Source organism: Dama dama, chromosome 5, assembly GCF_033118175.1.
Source record: "Dama dama isolate Ldn47 chromosome 5, ASM3311817v1, whole genome shotgun sequence".
Classification (NCBI taxonomy): Eukaryota; Metazoa; Chordata; class Mammalia; order Artiodactyla; family Cervidae; genus Dama; species Dama dama.
This window is the reverse complement of record NC_083685.1, coordinates 37,359,669-37,381,050: the sequence shown is the minus strand read 5'-3', so window position 1 is coordinate 37,381,050 and position 21,382 is coordinate 37,359,669. Positions and strand designations below refer to the sequence as shown.

The 21,382-nt window shown below is 40.7% G+C and overlaps 1 protein-coding gene across 3 annotated transcripts in view; it reads right to left on the bottom strand.

Annotated features, from left to right (window-relative positions):
• Positions 1-1,111: 1,111 nt before the first annotated feature.
• The window catches only part of AFG2A (AFG2 AAA ATPase homolog A), a 330,277-nt gene continuing 310,006 nt past the window's right edge, over positions 1,112-21,382 (bottom strand). For 2 of the 3 annotated variants that reach the window (XM_061142297.1, XM_061142298.1), the window contains exon 16: positions 1,112-2,028. In XM_061142297.1, coding sequence (XP_060998280.1) covers positions 1,852-2,028 — 177 coding nt within the window. In that variant the 3' untranslated portion in view covers positions 1,112-1,851. The remainder of the gene's footprint in view (positions 2,029-21,382) is intronic. The other variant, XM_061142300.1, reaches the window with a different exon arrangement.

Genomic DNA, 21,382 nt, shown 5'->3' with positions numbered 1-21,382 from the left:
GCCCAGTCACAACTTCAATGTCATATGGGCTAACGGGTCTGAGCGGCCATAAACATCTAAACTCCTTGTAGCAGTTGTCTTCCTCCCGCCCCCAGCTCCCAGTCTGAGCGCCTCAGTGTTGGTTCAAGCTTCCTGTTCTTGTTTGTAGTTTATCAGCAACAGGTTAGGCCTTTGGGAATAAGTTTTTCTCCCATTTTCTTGTATCCTAGCACTTGAAGAAGTTACAGTCTGTTAATAACTAAAGGTATAGTGGGAAGCACAAAAGGAACTTCGAGGTTCTATTTATTTCAATGTGTAAGCCTTATTTTCTAATCAGCAGAGTCCAACAGATCTTTCTGAGCAATGGAAATGTTCTACAATCGAGTCTGTCCAATATGGCAGACACATGTCACATATGGCCTTTGAACACTTGAAATGTGGCTAACAGGTCTGATGAACTAAATTTTAAAAATTGCTTTCTTTCTCTTTAAAAAAAAATTACTTATTTATTTGGCTGTGCTGGGTCTTAGTTGTGGCATGTTGGATCTAATTCCCTCACCAGGGATGGAACCTGGGTCCCCTGCCTTGCGAGCACAGAGTTTTAGCCATTGGACCACCAGGGAAGTCCTCTAAATTTTTACTATTAATTAATTTTAATTAAAATCTCAACTTAAGCACCAACAAGCCACTATTTATTTGATAGCACATTTCTAAATTCTTCATCCCTTGGGCGATTTTATGTACTAGTAAACCAATGTAGTCTGACAAAAAAACTCATAAAATCTACTTTTGAGAGTCAAAGGATGAAACAGTTGAAACACGACTTCAGAATATCCACCACCACAAAACTGTATAGCTCTGTTATTTTCATAATCAGGTATTTCTCACCTGAATGGTCTTTCTGGGAATTTTCAAAGACCTACAGTGACTGGGTTTAAGTGCCATTCTTTCCCATCACCAGCTTCTGAACTGGAAGTCAAGCAATCAATTTCCAACAGCTTTTTCAAGGATATTTATGGAGTGTTAAAGTGTAAAGAAATCTCAAGGATAAATAATTTGGAGCATAAACAGATATTTAGAATGCAATGTAAAACAAAATGATTAACAGTACAAGTTGGTTTTTCTTTGAACTGAAAAAGTTTATTGGTAACCTGGAAATGTGTACAAGTTAAAACAGGAACACCTCATATAGTTTATTTATAGTATTTTCATGAAAAAAAAAAAAAAAAAAGCAAGTACTTCTCTAGACCTGGACTGAGCTTATATTTTCAATTTTTTAAACTTTCAAAGGGCATTATAGTGTATGAAATAACTCTCAATTCTTTGTTTCATTGCCACGAGTACAGGTTAAGAAGGCTAATGCCAAAAATGTATGTATGAATTATGAGAATAAATATGTAATGGGAAACAAGATCACATAAGCCTGGCTGGAGCATTTAGCCATTTCATGCGCTGGCCTTCAAAATTAAAGATTTGTGAATATTTTAAACCGTGCTTTCAACCACATGCATTTTCTATGTTCATGTATAAAACTGATGCCCACAGTTCTGTTTTTTGGAAAAGCACTGAAATGGATTCTGAAGAAAGGAAAGCACCACGGGAGGAATAAACCAGATCAATAATGAAAATACAAAAGTTTGATTTTTAAAACTCAGCACACATTTCTAGATAAAACTAATTTTAACTCTTGTCCAGAGATTTTCATGGATATTTTCATTGCAACCATATGACTTAAAATGTCTGTAAGAATGGAAGCCCCTCAATCTGGTCAACATATTTCAGACATTTCACTTATTAAAGCCTACTTTGACACTATTTTGAAACAATCTTTCTCTACGAAGGATTTTTAGCATAATGAATGTGCATATTCTCTCAGAGTGTATGCAGCCCACTCTTCTTTTGATAATCTTCATAGAAACGTCTCAATGATTCAGGAAGTCTGGGTGTCACGGTGCTCAGGGCTTGAGTAAAGTGTCTTTTCATAATGCAGTTGGCTGCAATGTCTTCTTCCAGAGCCAGCAGGGCTGCCTCTCTACACACAGCTATGATCTGACACAAAACAAACAGAAACAAAAATAGGATAAAAAGGAATATACCAAAAAAAAGAAACCAATCATACTGTTTTTTAGAAATGTTCACATTTCAGATATTCATCTATGGTTAACCGCTATAACTATAAACTTATCCACATTGATCTTTGAGAGTCATTCCACTTGAGTTTTCAAAAGGATAAGAAATAATCACTTCCATTTCAAAACAATATATTGACTACTGAGATTCAGGAGGCAAACAGATGTTATGTTATGGCATTGGTGCTTAGGAGCTCACAATGGAAACAGTACAGGCACAGACCTCTTCTCAGGTGACTCAGTGGTAAGGAATTTGGCCTGCAATGCAGGAGACGTGGGTTCGATTCCTGGTTTGGGAAGATGCACTGGAAAAGGAAATGGTAACCCACTCCAGTATTCTTGCCTGGAAAATTCCATGGTCAGAGGAGCCTGGTGGGCTACAGTCCATGGGGTCGCAAAGAGTCGGACAGGACTGAACACATACACTTCAGCATGGACCTCTAACACAGGAAGACAAAGGGTGAGTGTGCGTGTGGCGGGGGAGGTGGGAGGAGACCAGTGATAAGGGCAGGGCCGAGGAAGGAGACGATGGAGAGCGAGGTCCCACACATCAGCACACCTTGTCATAGCACAGAATTTCCACATTCCTTTCCACCTTTGATCTATTACCGACATGTAAAAGCATTTCTTTATGTGCATCTCCTTAATGAGTTCTTAAATCTTAGGAATATCAGATAGAGTTGTCTCCGTTTACTTTGGAGAGCTGCATTAAAACAGAGAGGTGAATTCTGTTTACTCAGCGAGGAAAGCTGGGAGAATTGAAAAGAATCTGGGGTGGGGTGGGGGGGTGGAGGGGATGCTGGCGGAGGGAGGAGAGAGTGGGCGGTAGGAAAACGGAAGGGAGGAAGGTTCCAGTCTTGAATCCTGAAATGTGTTTTAAGCTCTCTGGACTTTAGACAGCGGAAGCGGGCTGATGCCAGTGTCATTCTAAAGACACATTACTGTGGTGAAAAGAGCTTGGTGGATGAAAAGAGATATTGTGATTTTCAGGGCAACAGGGAAAACAGTGATTGATATTGACTGCACCCTTATATCGGTAAATGAAAGGGCCAGCTGAAACACATTTGTCCAGCCATTCAGCATATTTTCTCTGTTTGTTCACTTACTGAAAAGAGCTCCTCTGCTTATGCTGGGCTAATGGCTGCCAAAGCAGTTTAGTAGCTTTTTAGGGGATTTAGCAGCATGTTTAGGGAGCTTTCAAAAAACATGCATAGATTTAGATGGCTTTGTCAAATTACCACAATGTAACTGTTAGTTCTGGGCTTCATTAATGAGCACTGAAGTCGACTATAGTGGTTATGCATGTTAATGCTTTTCCCAAAAGAATGGCTACCGACTTGTTGAAGGAAGAAACAAAACTTCTAGGGATTAGTGAAAAAAACCTCATCACACATGCTGGTGCAAAAAGGGCTATTTTGAAAATGGCATGTGATATTTAATAAGCTCAGTGAAAGCACCTAAAATGCCCACATGGTAAACTGGTTCCACCGTGTTCCAAAGGGATCGTGGGGACCTCTGTGAGGAGGGAGCGGGACTGAGTGGGGAGAGCCTGGCGTCCTCCTAGCCCCTCCATCTGAGCAGCACTTCTCTCCTGTGTGTAGGAATCTGAAGCAATGGCTGCAAGGCTGAAAAGCTGGAAGCCAAATCACTGGGAGAGGCAGAGAGGAAGGGATTAACCGCTCGCTGGTGCAATTCCAGCTCCTTCTCTCAGAACAGAAAATGCTTCTTTTGTGTAGCTCCCTCCTCAGGCTAAGTGGAGTAGAGAGGTTACCACCCCATGGCCAACGCCCTGTCTTACACACTTTACCTGATACCTCAGAGAACACTGGACCCAGCATGAATGGCTACAAACATCTACTGAGCACCTACTGTGTGTGCTAGACAATCACTAATGACTTTATGAGTTAACTGCTGTGAGACCAGTGCTCCGAGGTTTCGTACATGCAGTGATCTCACAGCAGAGGTAGGTGCACAAAGTCTGAAATCAGCAAATGGTGTGGTGGTGGTGGGGGGGGGGGGGCGGGTAGGGAGGTTGGGGTGAGGAAAGAAGGGGAGGTGCAAGGCTGCCTGGAATCTCTCAAAATTCCTAGAATTCGGCTCATGTGGCCAGATGGCAGGTGGCTAATAGCACTGGCACATTTGAGAAAATGAACCCAGAGTCTAGCATGGCTTCTTCTCTCAAGATACAGTAATCAAATAGGGAGAAGAAATGATTATACTCCTCTAATAACTGGAATCTTGGGTAGCCTAACATGGCAAGGTAGGTAAATACAGGGAGTGGGAAGTGAGTCATTGAGGCCTTAAAGGCTGTCCTTGGGATTGGTTCCCTTGAGCAATTCCTCTTGCCCTTTCTTCATATCTGCATCTATAGATTTTCCTCTAAGCTATAGATTGCTTTTTGCCTTCAGCTTCCATGGCAGTGACAGAGGGGACACAGGTGGTGGTCAGAGCACTGAATGCCATTTGAAAGCTGGATGCTTAGTGACTTGGGGCCTCTGGTATGTGCTAACATTTCATAGTAACTAGCCTACTATTTTTAGTACTGGCCTGGCCCTTGATTAACAATTTCTATAGAATTGTGAGATACAGAAAACTTGAACAGAGTTTTGACTAAAGCACTAAGAAATGTTTGGTTTCGACCGAGATGACCTTTAGAATCTCTGGGAGATGATGACAAGGGAAACGGAGCAGCTGAATACTGGTGCTCAAGCACCTCATAGGAAGCTGTCCTCCGCTGTGTAGAAGGAGCCCAGCTGTTCATGATTCAAAGATGGCTGAGGGCTTGCCTGAATTCTACACTTGCTTCAAGAAACCTTATCCTGTTGCTTTTTATTTACAAGGGATGTCCTGAAGAACCAGCCAACTAGGCAATCCTTTCTGCCACTTCTATTTTCCTATCGTATGTGCTTAGCAATATACAACAAGTAACAAAGAGGAAACAGAGTTCCACTCATAATTAACCAGTCACTCATCAACCAACACACACTGTACAGCTACTATGCAACAAGTAGGTGAGGCCATGGAGGATCCAGAGACACAGAAAACATGGTGTTAAGAGGTACTGCTGGCAAGCAAAAGGAAAGTGCTTTTGTGTGGAAAGAAGGAAGAAATTACTGGTTCATAAACTGGAGTGGGAAGGATAGAATTTAGATATGGACATAGGACAAGAAAGGAAATGCTGAGTGGAAGAAATAAAACGAGCAAGGTGGGGAGAAAGAGACCAGGAATTACATGGATCTGGAGAAGGAACAGGCAACCCACTCCAGTATTCTTGCCTGGAGAATCCCAGGGACAGAAGAGCCTGGCGGGCTGCTGTCCATAAGGTCGCACAGAGTTGGACACGACTGAGCGACTTAGCATGCATGCATGCACTGGAGAAGGAAATGGCAACCCACTCCAGTATTCTTGCCTGGAGAATCCCAGGGACAGAAGAGCCTGGTGGGCTGCCATCTATGGGGTCACACAGAGTTGGACACGACTAAAGTGACTTAGCAGCAGCAGCTTCAATATCCAAAAATGGAGGGGAAAAGAGTAATTCTATCATTAAAATGTCACTAAAAATAATGATAGTTTTCAGAAGTCCTGTGGGCCATAATGACAGTGAAGGGTAGTCAATGACGGTCACCTCTAAACCCAATTCAAAAGCCGCTGATGCACTGGCAGTTGACAGAGCATAACCCCTAAAAGTGCCTTTGTTTTTACTTTTTTCCTCATAAGAGGGCTTTTTAGTAGACATCCCAGAAGGAAAAGCAGTAATCAGATTATTGGTTCTTCTCTCCTAGTTTCAACAAAAAGACAGGCCTGAAAGTGCAAGTATTCTTAGGAGGTGCATTTCATGATGACTGGGTTCTATTCGCTCTCGGTCACTTACTTAGCCATGCGTTTCAAGCTTCCATGTTTCCCAAGAGATGTGCAGCTTTCTGCTTGTTTTCATGGCCCATGCCAGCACTTCCCTTGAGATATTAGTGTCTTTTCAGAGGAAGAAGTATTTCATGATCAAATAAGAGTAATAGAATATATACTGTTCCCCACAATGCACAGTAGAATGTTATAGATTTATTAACTTTAGGGAAGCCTAGCCATGATGGTCTCCTTAATTTTCTTTAACCTGATGTTTCCCCCAGAACTCTCCATCTGTCCTCAGCTTTTGGCAAAACGCCTACAAACGGCTATCTGTAGGGTACTGCTGATCTTCTGCGTGCACTCTAGGAAGTGCTAACCCATAACAAACAATCCAGTCTAGGCACAACATGACTCTTGCCTATCTTACATCTGTTTTTTCCCTTTGCTCTCCTCTATTCCAGAAGAAGGGCAAAGGCTAACAGAGCTTTGCCAAGAGAACGCACTGGCCACACCAAACACCCTTTTCCAACAACACAAGAGAAGACTCTACACATGGACATCACCAGACAGCCAATAATGAAATCAGACTGATGACACTCTTTGTACAGGCTTCCCTCATAGCTCAGTTGGTAAAGAATCCGCCTGCAATGCAGGAAACCCTGGTTCGATCCCTGGGTTGGGAAGATACCCTGGAGAAGGGATAGGCTACTCACTCTAGTATTCTTGGGCTTCCCTTGTGGCTCAGCTGGTAAAGAATCTGCCCGCAATGGGGGATACCTGGGTTCGATCCCAGGGTTGGGAAGACCCCTGGAGAAGGGAAAGGCTACCCACTCCAGTATTCTGGCCTGGAGAATTCCATGGACTACACAGTCCATGGGGTCGCAAAGAGTCCGACATGACTGAGTGACTTTCACTTTCACACTCTTGGTAGCTGAAGATGGAGATGTTCTATAAAGTCAGCAAAAATAAGACAGGGAACTGACTCTGGCTCAGATCATGAACTCCTTATTGCAAAATCCAGACTTAAATTGAAGAAAGTAGGGAAAACCACTAGACCATTCAAGTATGACCTAAATCAAATCTCTTATGATTATACAGTTCAAGTGACAAATAGATTCAAGGGATTAGATCTGATAGACAGAATGCCTGAAGAACTATGGATGGAGGTTCGTAACAGTATACAGAAGGTGGTGATCAAAACTGTCCCCAAGAAAAAGAAATGCAAAAAGAGAAATGCAAATTGGTTGTCTGAGGAGGCTTTACAAATAGAGAAAAGAAGAGACGTGAAAGGAAAAGGAGAAAAGGAAAGAATACCCATCTGAATGCAGAGTTCCAAAGAATAGTAAGGAGAGATAAGAAGGCCTTCCTCAGTGATAAGTGCAAAGAAATAGAGGAAAACAACAGAATGGGAAAGACTAGCGATCTCTTCAAGAAAATTAGAGATACCAAGGGAACATTTCATGCAAAGATGGGCACAATAAAGGACAGAAAAGGTATGGACCTAACAGAAGCAGAAGATATTAAGAAGAGGTGGCAAGAATACATACAAGAACTATACAAAAAAGATCTTCATGACCCAGATAACTACGATGGCATCATCACTGACCTAGAACCAGACATCCTGGAATGCAAAGTCAAGTGGGCCTTAGGAGGCATCACTATGAACAAAACTAGTGGAGGTGATGAAATTCCAGTTGAGCTATTCCAAATCCTAAAAGATGATGCTGTGAAAGTGCTACACTCAATATGCCAGCAAATTTGGAAAACTCAGCAGAGGCCACAGGGCTGGGAAAGGTCAGTTTTCATTCCAATCTCAAAGAAGGGCAATGCCAAAGAATGCCAAACTACCACACAATTGCACTCATCTCACATGCTAGTAAAGTAATGCTCAAAATTCTCCAAGCTAGGCTTCAAGAGTCTGTGAACTGAGAAATTCCAGATGTACAAGCTGGATTTAGAAAAGGCAGAGGAACCAGAGATCAAATTGCCAACATCTGTTGGATCATAGAAAAAGCTAGCAAATTCCAGAAAAACATCCACTTCTGCTTCATTGACTACACTAAAGTCTTTGACTGTGTGGATCACAACAAACTGGAAAATTCTTCAAGAGATGGAAATACCAGAACACCTTACCTGCCTCCTGAGAAATCTGTATGCAGGTCAAGAAGCAACACTTAGAACCGGACATGGAACAATGGACTGGTTATAAACTGGGAAAGGAGTACATCAAGGCTGTATACTGTCACCCTGATTATTTAACTTTAATGCAGAGTACATCATGCTAAATGCTAGGCTGGATGAAGCACAAGCTAGAATCAAGATTGCTGTGAGAAATATCGATAACCTCAGATATGTAGTTAACACCACCCATATGGTAAAAAGCTAAGAGCAACTAAAGACCCTCTTGATGATGGTGAAAGAGGAGAGTTTAAAAACTGACTTAAAACTCATGATTCAAAAAACAAAGATTATGGCATCTGGTCCCATCACTTCATGGCAAACAGGGAAACGATGGAAATAGTGACAGACTTTCTTTTCTTGGGCTCCAAAATCACTGCAGATGGTCACTGCAGCCATGAAATTAAAAGATGCTTGCTCCTTGGAAGAAAAGCTATGACCAACCTAGACAGCATATTAAAAAGCAGAGACATTACTTTGCCAACAAAGTTACATCTAGTCAAAACTATGGTTTTTCCAGTAGTCATGTATGGATGTGAGAGCTGGACCATAAAGAACGCTGAGCACCAAAGAATGGATGCTTTTGAACTGTGGTGTTGGAGAAGACTCTTGAGAGCCCTTTGGACTGCAAGGAGATCAAACCAGTCAATCCTAAAGGAAATCAATCCCAAATATTCATTGGAGAGACTGATGATGAAGCCCCAGTACTTTGGCCACCTGATTCCAAGAGCCAACTCATTGGAAAAGACCCTGATGCTAGGAAAGACTGAAGGCAGGAGAACAGGACGACAAAGGATGAGATGGTTGAACAGCATCACCGACTCAATGGACAGGAGTTCGAGCAAGCTCCAGGAGATGGTGAAGGATGGGAAGCCTGGTATGCTGCAGTTCATGGGGTTGCAGAGAGTCAGACATGACTGAGTGATTGAACAGCAATAACAAATTCCAGAACAGAGAGAAAAGGGAAAGAACTGAGCAAGAGAGACGGGAGGAGGGCCAGTCTTTTTAATGGAGTCAAAAGGCAGCAGACACAGTATACAGTTGTGCGTTGAACCTATACCTAATACATATGCATTTGTTGAACTGAATTGAGCACTTCCTTAACTAACAAGTTTTTCAAAACTGTATGTTATACACGTATTTCTAATATTTGGCCAATATTCTGTAATATTTTTACTTAAGTCTATTATGACCTAGACTTTCAGTTATATTTAAGTTTTTAGAATGATAAACTCAATAGGAAAAATTAGTTAATACTGATGCATGTTCATTTTAAGCAAATGTTTTGGTCTGGGGCATCATTTTGAATCTAATTCTCTCCTTAGAAGTGATACAGATCAGAAATTTTAGCAAGAATACAAGTATGCCTGTTATTTTGTGGGACGCTTTCAAAATTTGTTATACAGGGAAAGTAAATTTTCCCCTGTGCTGTAACAGGGGAAAAACCTGCACTTTAATTGAGAAAGATTCCCCCAAATTTACCAACAATGCAGTAATATATATTGGTTTAGATAACTGAAATGGAAGATTTGTTTTAACAAATTGTGCCAATGCTTATTGCCTCACTTGGTGAAAGTAACCTGGCATCAATTCATTACTGAAGGATTTCGTTTCTGTATTGAGCTAGGAGAGGTGAGGTCTTTTCAGATAAATTCGCTACTAAAAATACACCTCTCTATTTGGGAATGAATCCTATAGAAGCTAAGAAGAAGGGCCTTCAATTTAAACTAGGACCTTTCTTATTACTGTCTCTGAAGCTTTAAGGAAACTGAATGAATGTATGTACATGTATGTATATCTCTACAGTGTACATGGGGACCACAGAGCTCATCATTCTGCTGGTTTCACTTTCAAAATCAGAGTGACGGGGGAATTCAGATGAATTCTTCCCATGGGGCCACAGAAGAATCTCACTGAGAAGTGTAGACCAATACACGAATTTGAGTCACAGACTGTCTGGAATGTTGAACTAACCTGTTTAGAAAGACACTCTTTAGCACTTAGACACTTTAACATCTTTGGCAAAGAGGATTTTGGAAGCTTTCCCCTAATCCCTTCACCATCTTGTCATCTTTCCCCATAGGCTGCAGACTACATCATTTAAATGAATTATTAGCCAATTACCAATAAGATTGTTTTTGCCATTATGTTGTAAAAGCAAAATGTTTTGGCTGACTCTGTAAAGCTCAGAGTCTATGTTCTGTGTTCCTTTTCAGTTCTGACTAAAAGATTAATACCCAAACTTTAAAATATATATGTGATTTGCTGAAAGGTGAAAACAGTTAGTCTCTATTTGAGTAAATGCATAAACAAGACCAAAAAAGCCTCAGATCTCACTGTCAGAGTGATTAAGATAGGTTGCGTTTCAGTGTCCACGACACTCATTTATTTGGTGCCAACATGTTACAAATCCTCTTTCCATTTATTCAGCAGTCATAAGAGATCTGTTAGATATCTGAAAAATAGCAAAATAAATAGGAAATCTCTGTATGAAAGATTTAGGCATATTTGAGATGAACTCCTAAAAGGGAGGAAAGGAAAAGATTTTTATGAAAATGTTTACAAATCCTCAAAACAAAGTCAATGAAGAAAAGAGTAATTGTATTCAACTGCAGGGGAAAAAAAGCAACTCAGCAATATTAGCAAAGGGCCATATGAGTACGAATTTTCCTGCTACGCTTGCCCTCTGAAAAAGCAGTGCCTTTAGAGCAACAATACAGCAATAACTGGATTACGTGAGACAACTCCTCTTGTGAGGGGTGTGGGGAAGCAACTTCCCGGGATGACAGGGCTCTTGACCACTGAACCTTGGGAAATCTAATTACCTCACTTTTAAATGCAAAAGGGCAAAAGAGGCAATTGTGCAGAATTCTGAATGCCACGAAGAATAAGAACAATGTCTTACTTCACTGAGGAAAAAAAAAAAATGAAACCTCTTACACATAGCCTATGGTTCTTTCCCCCAGTCCACGAGACAAGAAGAGTTTAAACAGGTGGCTCAGCTTTGTAAAACAGAAAGAGGTATGTTGTGAAAATTAAAACCAACATGGTTTCTAAACGGGCGGCAGCATTTTTTTAACTGATGCTGTTAAGAATGACCGTCAAGGCAAAAACTGTTTACCAAAAACTAATCAACAGGAAGGAAAACTTGAAAACTCTGGGCACTTATTTCGGGTACTTGTTCGTCCTGGGCTGTAGCCCTCCCACTTTCTTCAGCGTCACAGCAGCACGACCTGCCTTCCTGGGGCAATGGAAAATAGGAGCCCGACAGCAACTTCAAGCACAGTTCCCTCCATTCCAGGTAAGGCTGGGGTAGTATGTGCACTTCTCTTCTACTGACTGTAAAAGAATGAAGACAATGACAACAGGAACACTGGCCTTGAGGGGCAGGTGAGGTCAGGAAGAAGGGACACTGCTTCGTGCAGGCCTGTGGAGTAGGCCTGGAGCTGCTCACCTCCAACAGGGACGCTGAAATCCTAAGGGAACTGTCACCACCCACTAAGCTCCCAACTACCTCTCAGAGATTATCTGTATCCTCCCAAGTGGTAGAGTAACACATTTCTGAAAGTGGCCTAAACAACCAACTCAAGTTCTGTTTGCTTCCCATCACCCCTCCTGTGGGCCCAGAGTGTGTACTCAGGTCTGTGGAGAAACTCTGTCAGTGATTTTAAATGTAGGGGAAGAGGCGGCTTATTTATAGGGTGACCTCAGATGATGAGAAAAGCGGCTCTGCAGTGCTGAATTCGTTTACCTCATTTAATCAGCGCCTGTCAGGGTTGCTTTTCTAAAAGTTCAGAGGGAAACTACACCTGCATCCTGGGGAGGATGATGGGTGCAAGGAGATGACCGTGCAGCAGTTTCTTGCCTGAGTAGGTGAACTGCACGGTGCAGAGTTGACTACTGTGGGGAGCTGGGGCGGTCGGAGATGCCCCTCCAGCCCTTTCTTGGGACCCGCCCAGTCCACGCTGAGGCAGCGGGCCCTTCTCTCCCCGGCTCCCGCTTTTTGGAACGAAGAAAGCTTGCCTTCCAGTGAGGCCTAAACGTGCTTTTCATCTTCTTTGTATTTCAAGTGTACTAAATAGCTTTAAAGAATCCACCAAAAGAAATGGGCTGCAGTGCTTTAAAACGACGTCTTAGGTATTTTCAAGAAAGTGGTTTTGTTAAAAGCGTCGTCTGTGTGGAACACCTGTGACCTGTTGAGCTTAATTGGGCTGCAGCTGGCGCGGACTGCGGCGGGGCGGCGGGGGCGCATTGTGTGCGCTCGGCTCCCCGCCCCCTCGCTTTTCTTTTCACTTTCAGAGTCCGCGACCTCCTTCCCCTGTGTGTCTGAGGGATTAGGAACCCAGTAGAGAGTGGTGTCCCGCTGTTTGCGAATAGCCTGCCACTGGAGGTGCTTCAAGGAGGAGGCTACCTGAGAGATTATGTACTACTGCGAGGCCGAGGGCCATTCTCCCGGGCCCATTGAGACGCGGTGAAAGGTGGCTGAATGGCCGCGCCTGAAAGATGTGACTGAAGGGCACGCAGCGGGCTCCTGGCCGCGGAGCAGCAGATGGAGTCTTGACTGTCACAGGCACAAACGGCCAGGGGTGCCCCAAACGGCCAAGAACGCAGATCAGAGCCGAAAACGGGACCAGTCCAGGAAGGGAACTCCAGGGAAGCTGATGGCATTGATTTAAAGTTCTTCACAATTCACCTCACACATAAACTTTTACTTGGGTATGCTAGAGGTGAGAATTTTGAAGGGCAAATTTCAGATTTAAGGAATTATACATTCCCTTGGATTGTATGCAAAATAGGCTTTATGATGCGACTCCACCTGGAATTGTTAAGGTCAAATCTAGAGCGCCATGCAGAGTACTGAATCAAAAGAAAACAAGGTCTGTAAGGCCATGTTCAAAGTCGAATGATATTAGAGAAGGGGGAAAAACTCCTTGGTTGCTTAATTTTGCTGATTTAAAGTTATTTTGAGATCTCTGAAATATATAGCTGAGTGTATGTACATCCGATCGTTACTACTTACATGGACAAACCCATAATAGTTTTTGTTTTTGAAAAATTTACAAATGAATTGACCATCCCACAGGGGTAAAGACTGAGGGTTTTTATTCTTATTGTTTCTGCAACCATCTGCAGCTGTGGGAATTTGAAATGTTTCTAACATTAATTGAACCCTAACAAGTTAAAAAGGAGCATTTTTAGTTTTGAAAAGAACACACCAACTGGTATGGCTATAGAGAGAACATAAGAAGCCCGAAGTAAAGCAAGAGAGGGGTGAGAAGGTAAACAGATGCTGGGAACCCTCCATTCATTCAAGAAATCTTTACTGACCACCTACAAGGTTCCAGGCCCTGGGGAACAGAGTCGTGAAGAAAACAAAGTCCCGCTTTCAGGGAGCAAGACTGTGGAAAGTACTGGTTAATGTACCTACTCCTTCAAGGTTCAGTGTGAATGTTTCCACTGAGCGGCACTCTCAGCGGCAACTTCACTCCCTTCCCACACCCGCTTGCTTCAGATCGCCCATCTTGTGTTCTGGAAGCAACCTGTACTACCATGCCGTTATCTCACAGTTGTCACGACAGTTACTAATAGTAAATGTCTATTTCCCTCACTAGATGAGAAGGCCCATGAAGGCTGGTAGCCTTGGCCCTGCTGCACTCTCCAAACATACCAAGTTAGCATGTCTCTTAACCTCTGGGAGTCTACGAAAAGGGCTACTGCTGAGCTATCTCTGAACAGAGAGAGAAAGTAGCTTTTACATTTTGTTTTGCTTTAAATACACACAAACACAGCTCCTGCTGTGACAACTGCAGCCAAAATAACTGTCTACTCTGTACTAAAAAAGCAGTATTGTCTGGAGCACAGTGGATCATCTGAGGTGTGTATCTGTGAACCCCTGGGGGGGCAGGAGGGGTGCGGGGGCTGATGACCAAGTTATGCCTGCAAAGCTATTAAGGCCCTGGAAGAGGTACCTAACTGGGTAAAAAGCATTTAGGAACGGGAGTGCTTGGCCCCAGGCAAAGAGCATGACAAGAGATAGTCAAGAAAGGGGAGAGCAAACAAAGTTCAGCACGCCCCCAACCCCCCCAGCCCCCCTGCCCCCCCGCCCGCTCCAGCCCCAGCCCCTGTCTGAAGGGTCAGATCCTCCGGACCAGGGTTGTGGAGCTTGGGAAGCAGTGGCTGGGGGAGGGAGGAGGTAAGCAGGGGTATTCAGCCAGTTTTAATAGACCCTGTGTGTCATCTGTCAACTGTCTTTGCTGCCAACTCCCACACCATGCCCCACCAACACCATGCAGAAAAGTGCCTCCTTTGAAACTCCAGAACTTTGGGAATGCCTCGGGTACTCTTCCTTGCATCTTGTCTACCTTGAGATTCTGGACTCTGACTATGGAATGGAATACTTGGAAGTCAGAATTTTTTACACCCTCTTTTTTCTTTATGTGAGATATAACTGACATAAAACATTTTATTAGTATTACGAGTACAACATAATGGTTCACTATGTGTCTATAATATGAAATAATCACCACAGTTTTAAATTTCTTTGTCTTGTGATGAGAACTTGTAAGATCTTCTCTTTTTGCAATTTTTAAATACATAATACAGTGTCATTAACAGTCACCAGGCTGTATATAACATCCCCAGGACTAACTTATTTAATAAGTGGAAGTTTTTTACTTTTTGATCACCTTCACCCATTTCACCCACCCTACACCCAGTCTTGACTTAAATGAGCTCATTTCTCCATTCCCACTCTCAGAGTCATTTTAAAGAGTATGCCATAATGATAATGACTATCTGTGTTAAACAGAAAAATGCCTTGACAATAGTTAGCTAGCTAAAGGGCATTTGAAGTTAGGTTCCAGGGAGCAAACCCGATGTTAAATACACCATTAGCTCATGACAGGGAGTGAGAAGACAAGATAATTCACACTTCTTTTCCAGACATCATTCTCATTTACAGTAGTACTGTCCTGAAAGAAAAGAAAGCTCTTCTTTCCCAGTAGCATATAAATAAATAAAAATGGATTTGTACTGGGACTTCCCCTGGTGGTCCAGTGGCTAAGATTCCGTGCTGCTAATGCAGGGGACCTGGGTTCAATCCCTGGTTAGGACACTAGACCTCACCTTGTACAGCTAAGACCCAGCACAGCCAAAGTAAATTAATAAATATTTTTTTAAAAGGATCTATATTAAATGATATCACCATCAAATAAGATATTCTAGAACACCTAACAGTATATATTCACGTATCTTCTCAACTTTTACATTAAAAAAAAATTTTTTTTTATAGTTGTTAGTATCATTTATTTATTTTTGACCATGCCATGCAGCATGTGGGATCTTAGTTGCCCTACAAGGATTGAACCTGAGCCCGCTGCGTTGGAAGTACAGAATCTTAACCACTGGACCACCAGGGAAGTCCTTTTACTTTTACATTTTAAGGTGATCTCTTTCCTCTGACGGACTAATGCTTGTATGGCTTATTAGCCACTTGCTTAGAAGCTCATGTTATATTCTTTGAAACTCACATAATTATAAATCAACATTGTCTTATTTGTAAAATGAATTGGATGCTATTTCAAGTATTACTTCACCAGTTTTGTGTGTTTATTGGCTACATAAGAATGATTCTTAACGAGGGTCCTTGGATAGCTAGATGGGTCTAAGAACATACTGAGACCTATGAAAATTTATATGTAGAGAGACAGTTCAAGCTTTCATCATATAAAACAAGGAATCCCATACAGGTTAAGAACTACCACTCTATAGTAACTACAATTTAAACCTTCTTAAGCCCCATGAGTGCTTCATAATAGTATCTATCTTCCCCTTTCCAGATGACTTAGGGCAGAATGCAGCTGGGCTAGAACTGCCAGTTAGGGAGCACAGGAGTTATGTAGTGGTCAACCACAGTAAAGACAAGGAGTTTTTACTTTCTTAGACCTTCCTCTTGTGCCCAGAACAATTCTATAGCTGCCTCTAGGTGTAACTAAATGCTTATTTAGGTCTTTATTTACATGAAGAGGAACTAAAGACTTCTATTTCATTTATTTAAAAAAAAAAAGGTTAGGATAATAAGACACTAAGACTGCAAATTTAAGCACATTAGTTAAGCAATGCAAAACCCAAGTTCCCAAGATAAGATTAGAATTTACAAGTGGCACATATTAACTATGTGTAATTTTAGATAACCTGTAAGTCAATTTTTAAATTTTAATACATGTAGGTTTTGATGTTTGGTAATGACATCACACACTGGGGTATTTAGAAATTGAAGTTGTTGTTTCCTTATCTGATAAATTATATGGCCTACTGTCTTACGAGCAGTGAGATGCACTTTGAACTGTTTCCTGAATGTCCCAAAGATCCCTGATTTTACTGATTTAAAAGGTAGTAGTAAGATACAGTGCTTGTCTTTTAACAATTAAAAAATTATATATATGGCATAACTTAAAGAGAAATTACAAATATTTGTAAGAGCCACATTGGCTAATCATTTTCATTATAGTACCCTTAATCCAGAAGAAACTGAAGAATAAAGATGATTCAGTTTACGAAGGCTTTAACCAAAACATTCTTTTTTTTTTTTCTCTTCTGATCATTAAGTCCATTACTTAATGGTCTATGACACTTAAACATTCTTTCTTAACTACTGTTACCCAAACTCTTTTACAAGAATTCTAATGAGAGAATAAGGTTTGTGACAAGTTCAGCAATGAAAAGAGCCAGAGACTGAAAAATGTCCGTTTGTAAAGGATAAACTAAAAACTATGAGAAAGGCCATGAAAGCAATCCACAGACATGGAAAGGGTTATGAAAAAGGAGAACAGATGAAACTACTTATTGATAATGAAAAAATAACATCTTCTAAACTTTAATGTATTAAATTATCACTTGGTGGGATTGGTTTGTTATCAGAAACACAGCAGTTGTTATACTTAAGGAGCTAATAGTGAGTTTTTAAAGCATAGATTATTCGTCTATAATTTTTAAAATCTAAAGATGTAAAATTGAGTGAATTTGAGTATGTGTATTTAGTAAATCTCATGACTGTATTCATATATTTTACCTCATCCTTTTAAACTAACCATCAACTTTTTCTAACCATCAAAAAAATCTATCATTGGAAAGAGACCAGTAGATATCTCTAAATGAATAGAAATTTTTTTTTTATGGAGATGAGTCAGCTGGACACAAGGGAATACCATACAATGGACACTATTTTCCAATCTTAGTCAATGTATTCTCTATTATACATGATAAAATATACACATAAAAGGACCCTATAATGTTGTAAAAGGAGAAAACTGGAGCAAGTGCCAAGAATTTCCTGTTAAGGGCTGTATTTTTTATTTGAAGATCTAATCACAAAACTTTAGATAGGCTGTTTTATTATGCTGGTGTGTGTGCATTCTTAACTGTTCAGTTGTGTCTGACTCTTTGTGATCCCATGGATTGTAGCCCGCCAGGCTCCTCTGTCCATGGAATTCTCCAGGCAAGAATACTGGAGTGGGTAGCCATTCCCTTCTCCAGAGGATCTTCCTGACCCAGGGATTGAACCTGGGTCTCCTGCATTGCTGGTGGATTCTTTACCATCTGAGCCACCAGGGAAGCCCATTATGTTGGCATCTAACTGGAAATAAACCCATACCATCCTTGATACAGTGTGTTCATGTATCTTCTGTACATACTTTATAATTACACTGAAGAATGTGAGAGGCACGAGAAATTCTGAGTTATTTTACAGGTCTGTCCTGCTTTCGCCCACCAACTCTTCTCTTTGAAATAAACATATCTACATTCAAACACATACACACACATACACACACTCATGTGCAGATGCAATATTAAGTCCACAAGATGTGGCATGAATTTAAGCACTATATTAAAGTGTGAAGTATATTTTACTATCAGTAGTTCGAAGCCCAGCATCTGTAAATCTTTTAAAATTAACTAGGCTGTTACGATCCCATCACTCTGGCATCAACCCAGCAGAGCTGTGCCTTTAGCAAAAGAATTCTGTAATAAAACGAGATTTTACATGCTGAAACAAAGTATTTTAAAACACCTTTTTGCCTATTTCTCATTTTAGTGCTATCTGTGGAATTTAAAACCCACACATACATATACAAATGTTCCCATGGAAGATTATGCTAAATTTTGGGTTAACCTCAAAATTACTAACTTTTTGTATCAACCTTTTAATGGACACTTTTATTTTCTTTAAGAAGAAACCAAGTCCTGAAAAGACTTTAAGATATGTATTCTTTAATTGCCATAACACACACAACCAAGCTAACCTTAATCAAAGGGGACTCATGAATACTTTTCACACTCCATATGAGAATACCTCTTAGTAAGGTGGATAAAATTCTGCCTCAGCTTCTCTTATGTTTTCTCATTTCCAAATATGAACAATCATTTGTGACATCTGCTGTAGATTAGTCCTTGACTGCTAGGGATAGAAACTCAATTTGCATCAAAGGGGAAATTTATTATAATGATATTATTGGGTCTAATGGAACCTGAGGACAGTAGTGTAGCTGGGCCTCAGCAGGCCGACTGGAACCAGGCACTCATTCTCTCTCATATTTTTGATCTCCTTACTCACTACAGAGTGGTTTTCTCCACATGGCTGAAAACACAGCAACACGCAGTGTCTATGTTTTGTATCTTACAGCTTTAGCCACAAGAAAGTTATTTTCTCATTCCACTAACCAAAACTCCTGTGGCAAGTCTCTGAATGGCTTAGCCCAGTCACTGTGGGTATTACGATGGGGTCAAAGGGAGGTAGATCATTTCCTCTGCACCATTATCAACCGTGTGTGCGTTCTCATGTTGTGATGACGTGACAACTCGGTAGTTTTCTGTGGGGAGTGAAAATCCTTGGGGTCCTGTAAGTATAGGTGACTGGAGGCAGGCCTATGGTTGGTTGAAGGGTGAGAGAGAATGTTCAAGTGTCCTCGGCCCTTCTTCATTTATATGCAAATTTGTGTTGCTTATACATCGCATCAAATGCTGTCTGGCAACACATTACCTCAAAACATTCTGTTGAAAAGATGCCAAATTGATCTTGCGCCCACCAGGGCAATGGCCCGCCTGCCAGCCATACTTTCAAAAACAGTGCTCAGTATACCTCAGTGCAGCCAGTTGCTTCTAGCTGCCATTTTCTTAGATCATGCTGCTCACTAGGGGTCCAGATAACAATCTGGGCTGTACAACAGATTTTCGGATCATCCAAAATATGATACTGATGGAGCTCCAGTGGAGCAATCAGCATGCAGTATTTATACAAAATATGATAAAGCTGAAAAACCTCAAGGACCAATTTCTTTGGCAATGATTATTGAATCGACAGTAAAAATTAAAGCTATTCTTTTTGAGTGATGATTCTAACTGGGTCATGGTCAAAAATAGATGTTATCTTTGTGTTAAATCCATTCTCTTTCTAAGGAACCAGAGAAGTCTCAATGAAAATCAGAACAGAAAGCAAATAAAAGTTCTACTTGCTTTATGGTGGAAGAGGTCATATAGCTAATAGATTACAAAACTTGAGTCTGGAGCTGTTCAGTTTGGAAGTTTATGGAAATTTTATTTGAAGACAGTTCCTAAATCAATTAAACTAGAAATGTGTGTTGACAAGACTTAAGGAGGGGAAGAATGAAACGGACAGTATTCCAGGTGTGAAAAACTTGTACCATTCTAAGTGTCTGAAAATGATTTTAAGTGTCTGTCACACCAGCTCAACCCCACTTTGTAAACTTGACCAGCTCTTTCTCTTCAGAATAGTGGAGAAAGGGGAAGATAGATGAAATTGAGCCCTTAGTGACTATTTAGAGAGAGAATAATATATTTTTTTCCTTCTCACTGAAGCTTTTTTTTTTTAACTAGGGAAAACTCAAACATATACAATAGTAGATTGTGTGTGTGTGTGTATGTGCTAAGTCGCTTCAGTCATGTCCAACTCTTTGCAACCCTATGGCTGACCAGGATTCACTGTCCATGGGATTTCCAGGCAAGAATACTGGAGTGGGTCGCCATTTCCTTCTGCAGGGGATCTTCCCGACCCAGAGACAGAACCTGTGTCTCCTGCATTGGCAAGCAGTTCTTTACCACTAGCAACACCTGGGAAGTCCAGAGAATAATATATAATGAACTCTCATTCACCTGTTACCCACATTTACCAATGATAAACTCACAGCCAACTCTATTTTATCTAAACTCTAATTCTTACCCCCAACACTGCAGTAAATTTTTTGAAGCAAGTCTCAGAATCATAATATTTAATCCACAAATATTTCAGCACATATCTCTAAAAGATTTTTTAAAAAGCATAATGACAACATTATTCCACATTACAAATAGCAAAAATTCCTTAATATAGTCAATATTTAGTCAGTGTTAAAATTTTGCCCATTATTCATAAATGTATTCCAGCTAATCTGTTTGAACTGGGGTCAAAAGAAGACCTACACATTGCATTTCATTAATACATCTCATTTCTCTCCCTTTTTTCCCTTACAATTCATGTTGGAGAAACTGGATCATGTGTCTGATATAGTTTCCCACATTCTTTACTTTCCTGAGCATTTCTGTGGTGTGATTTAAAATGTTCCTCTGTCTCCTTATTTCCTATAAACTCATAATAAGATCTAGAAGCTTGAAAATATTCAGGTTTGATTTTTGGGGACAAATACTTCAAAGATATTGAGATTCATATAATGCCTGGCTGTTTCTCTTTTTATGGTTTAGTCACTCATGATTGCCTAAGTCCTTTACTTCACTAGGGTTGCAAAACAGTACTATCATCTTTCTGGTATTCCTTCATGTATTGATTGGGATATATTTATAAAAGGGAAGCTTTCCCATCCCTTTCTTGACATCATCTTAGATAAATGTTGGTATACTATTCAATCCTTCCTCGCCCTTAACTTTTCCATTCAACAATTTGTCCAAGAAATCACTTCATAGCTATACTGAGAGCCATTTCTCTTTTCTTTTATAGCTGCATATTTACTCAACCAGGTCCTAAGTAATGGACATTTGAGTTGTTTCCAGTCTTTTCCTCCCTTATTTACATGTCAATCGTAGTCTACAAACAATCAAGTGGGACAAAGTAAAGAAGAGTCATCCACCTGGTAAGAAGCTCCTATTCATGCATGAGTATGATTAAAGAATATTGCTTTCTCAACCACTACTTGTTCAAAATTTTAGAAACAGTGAGTCTTGAAGTCATACTTTCTGGTTCCTGT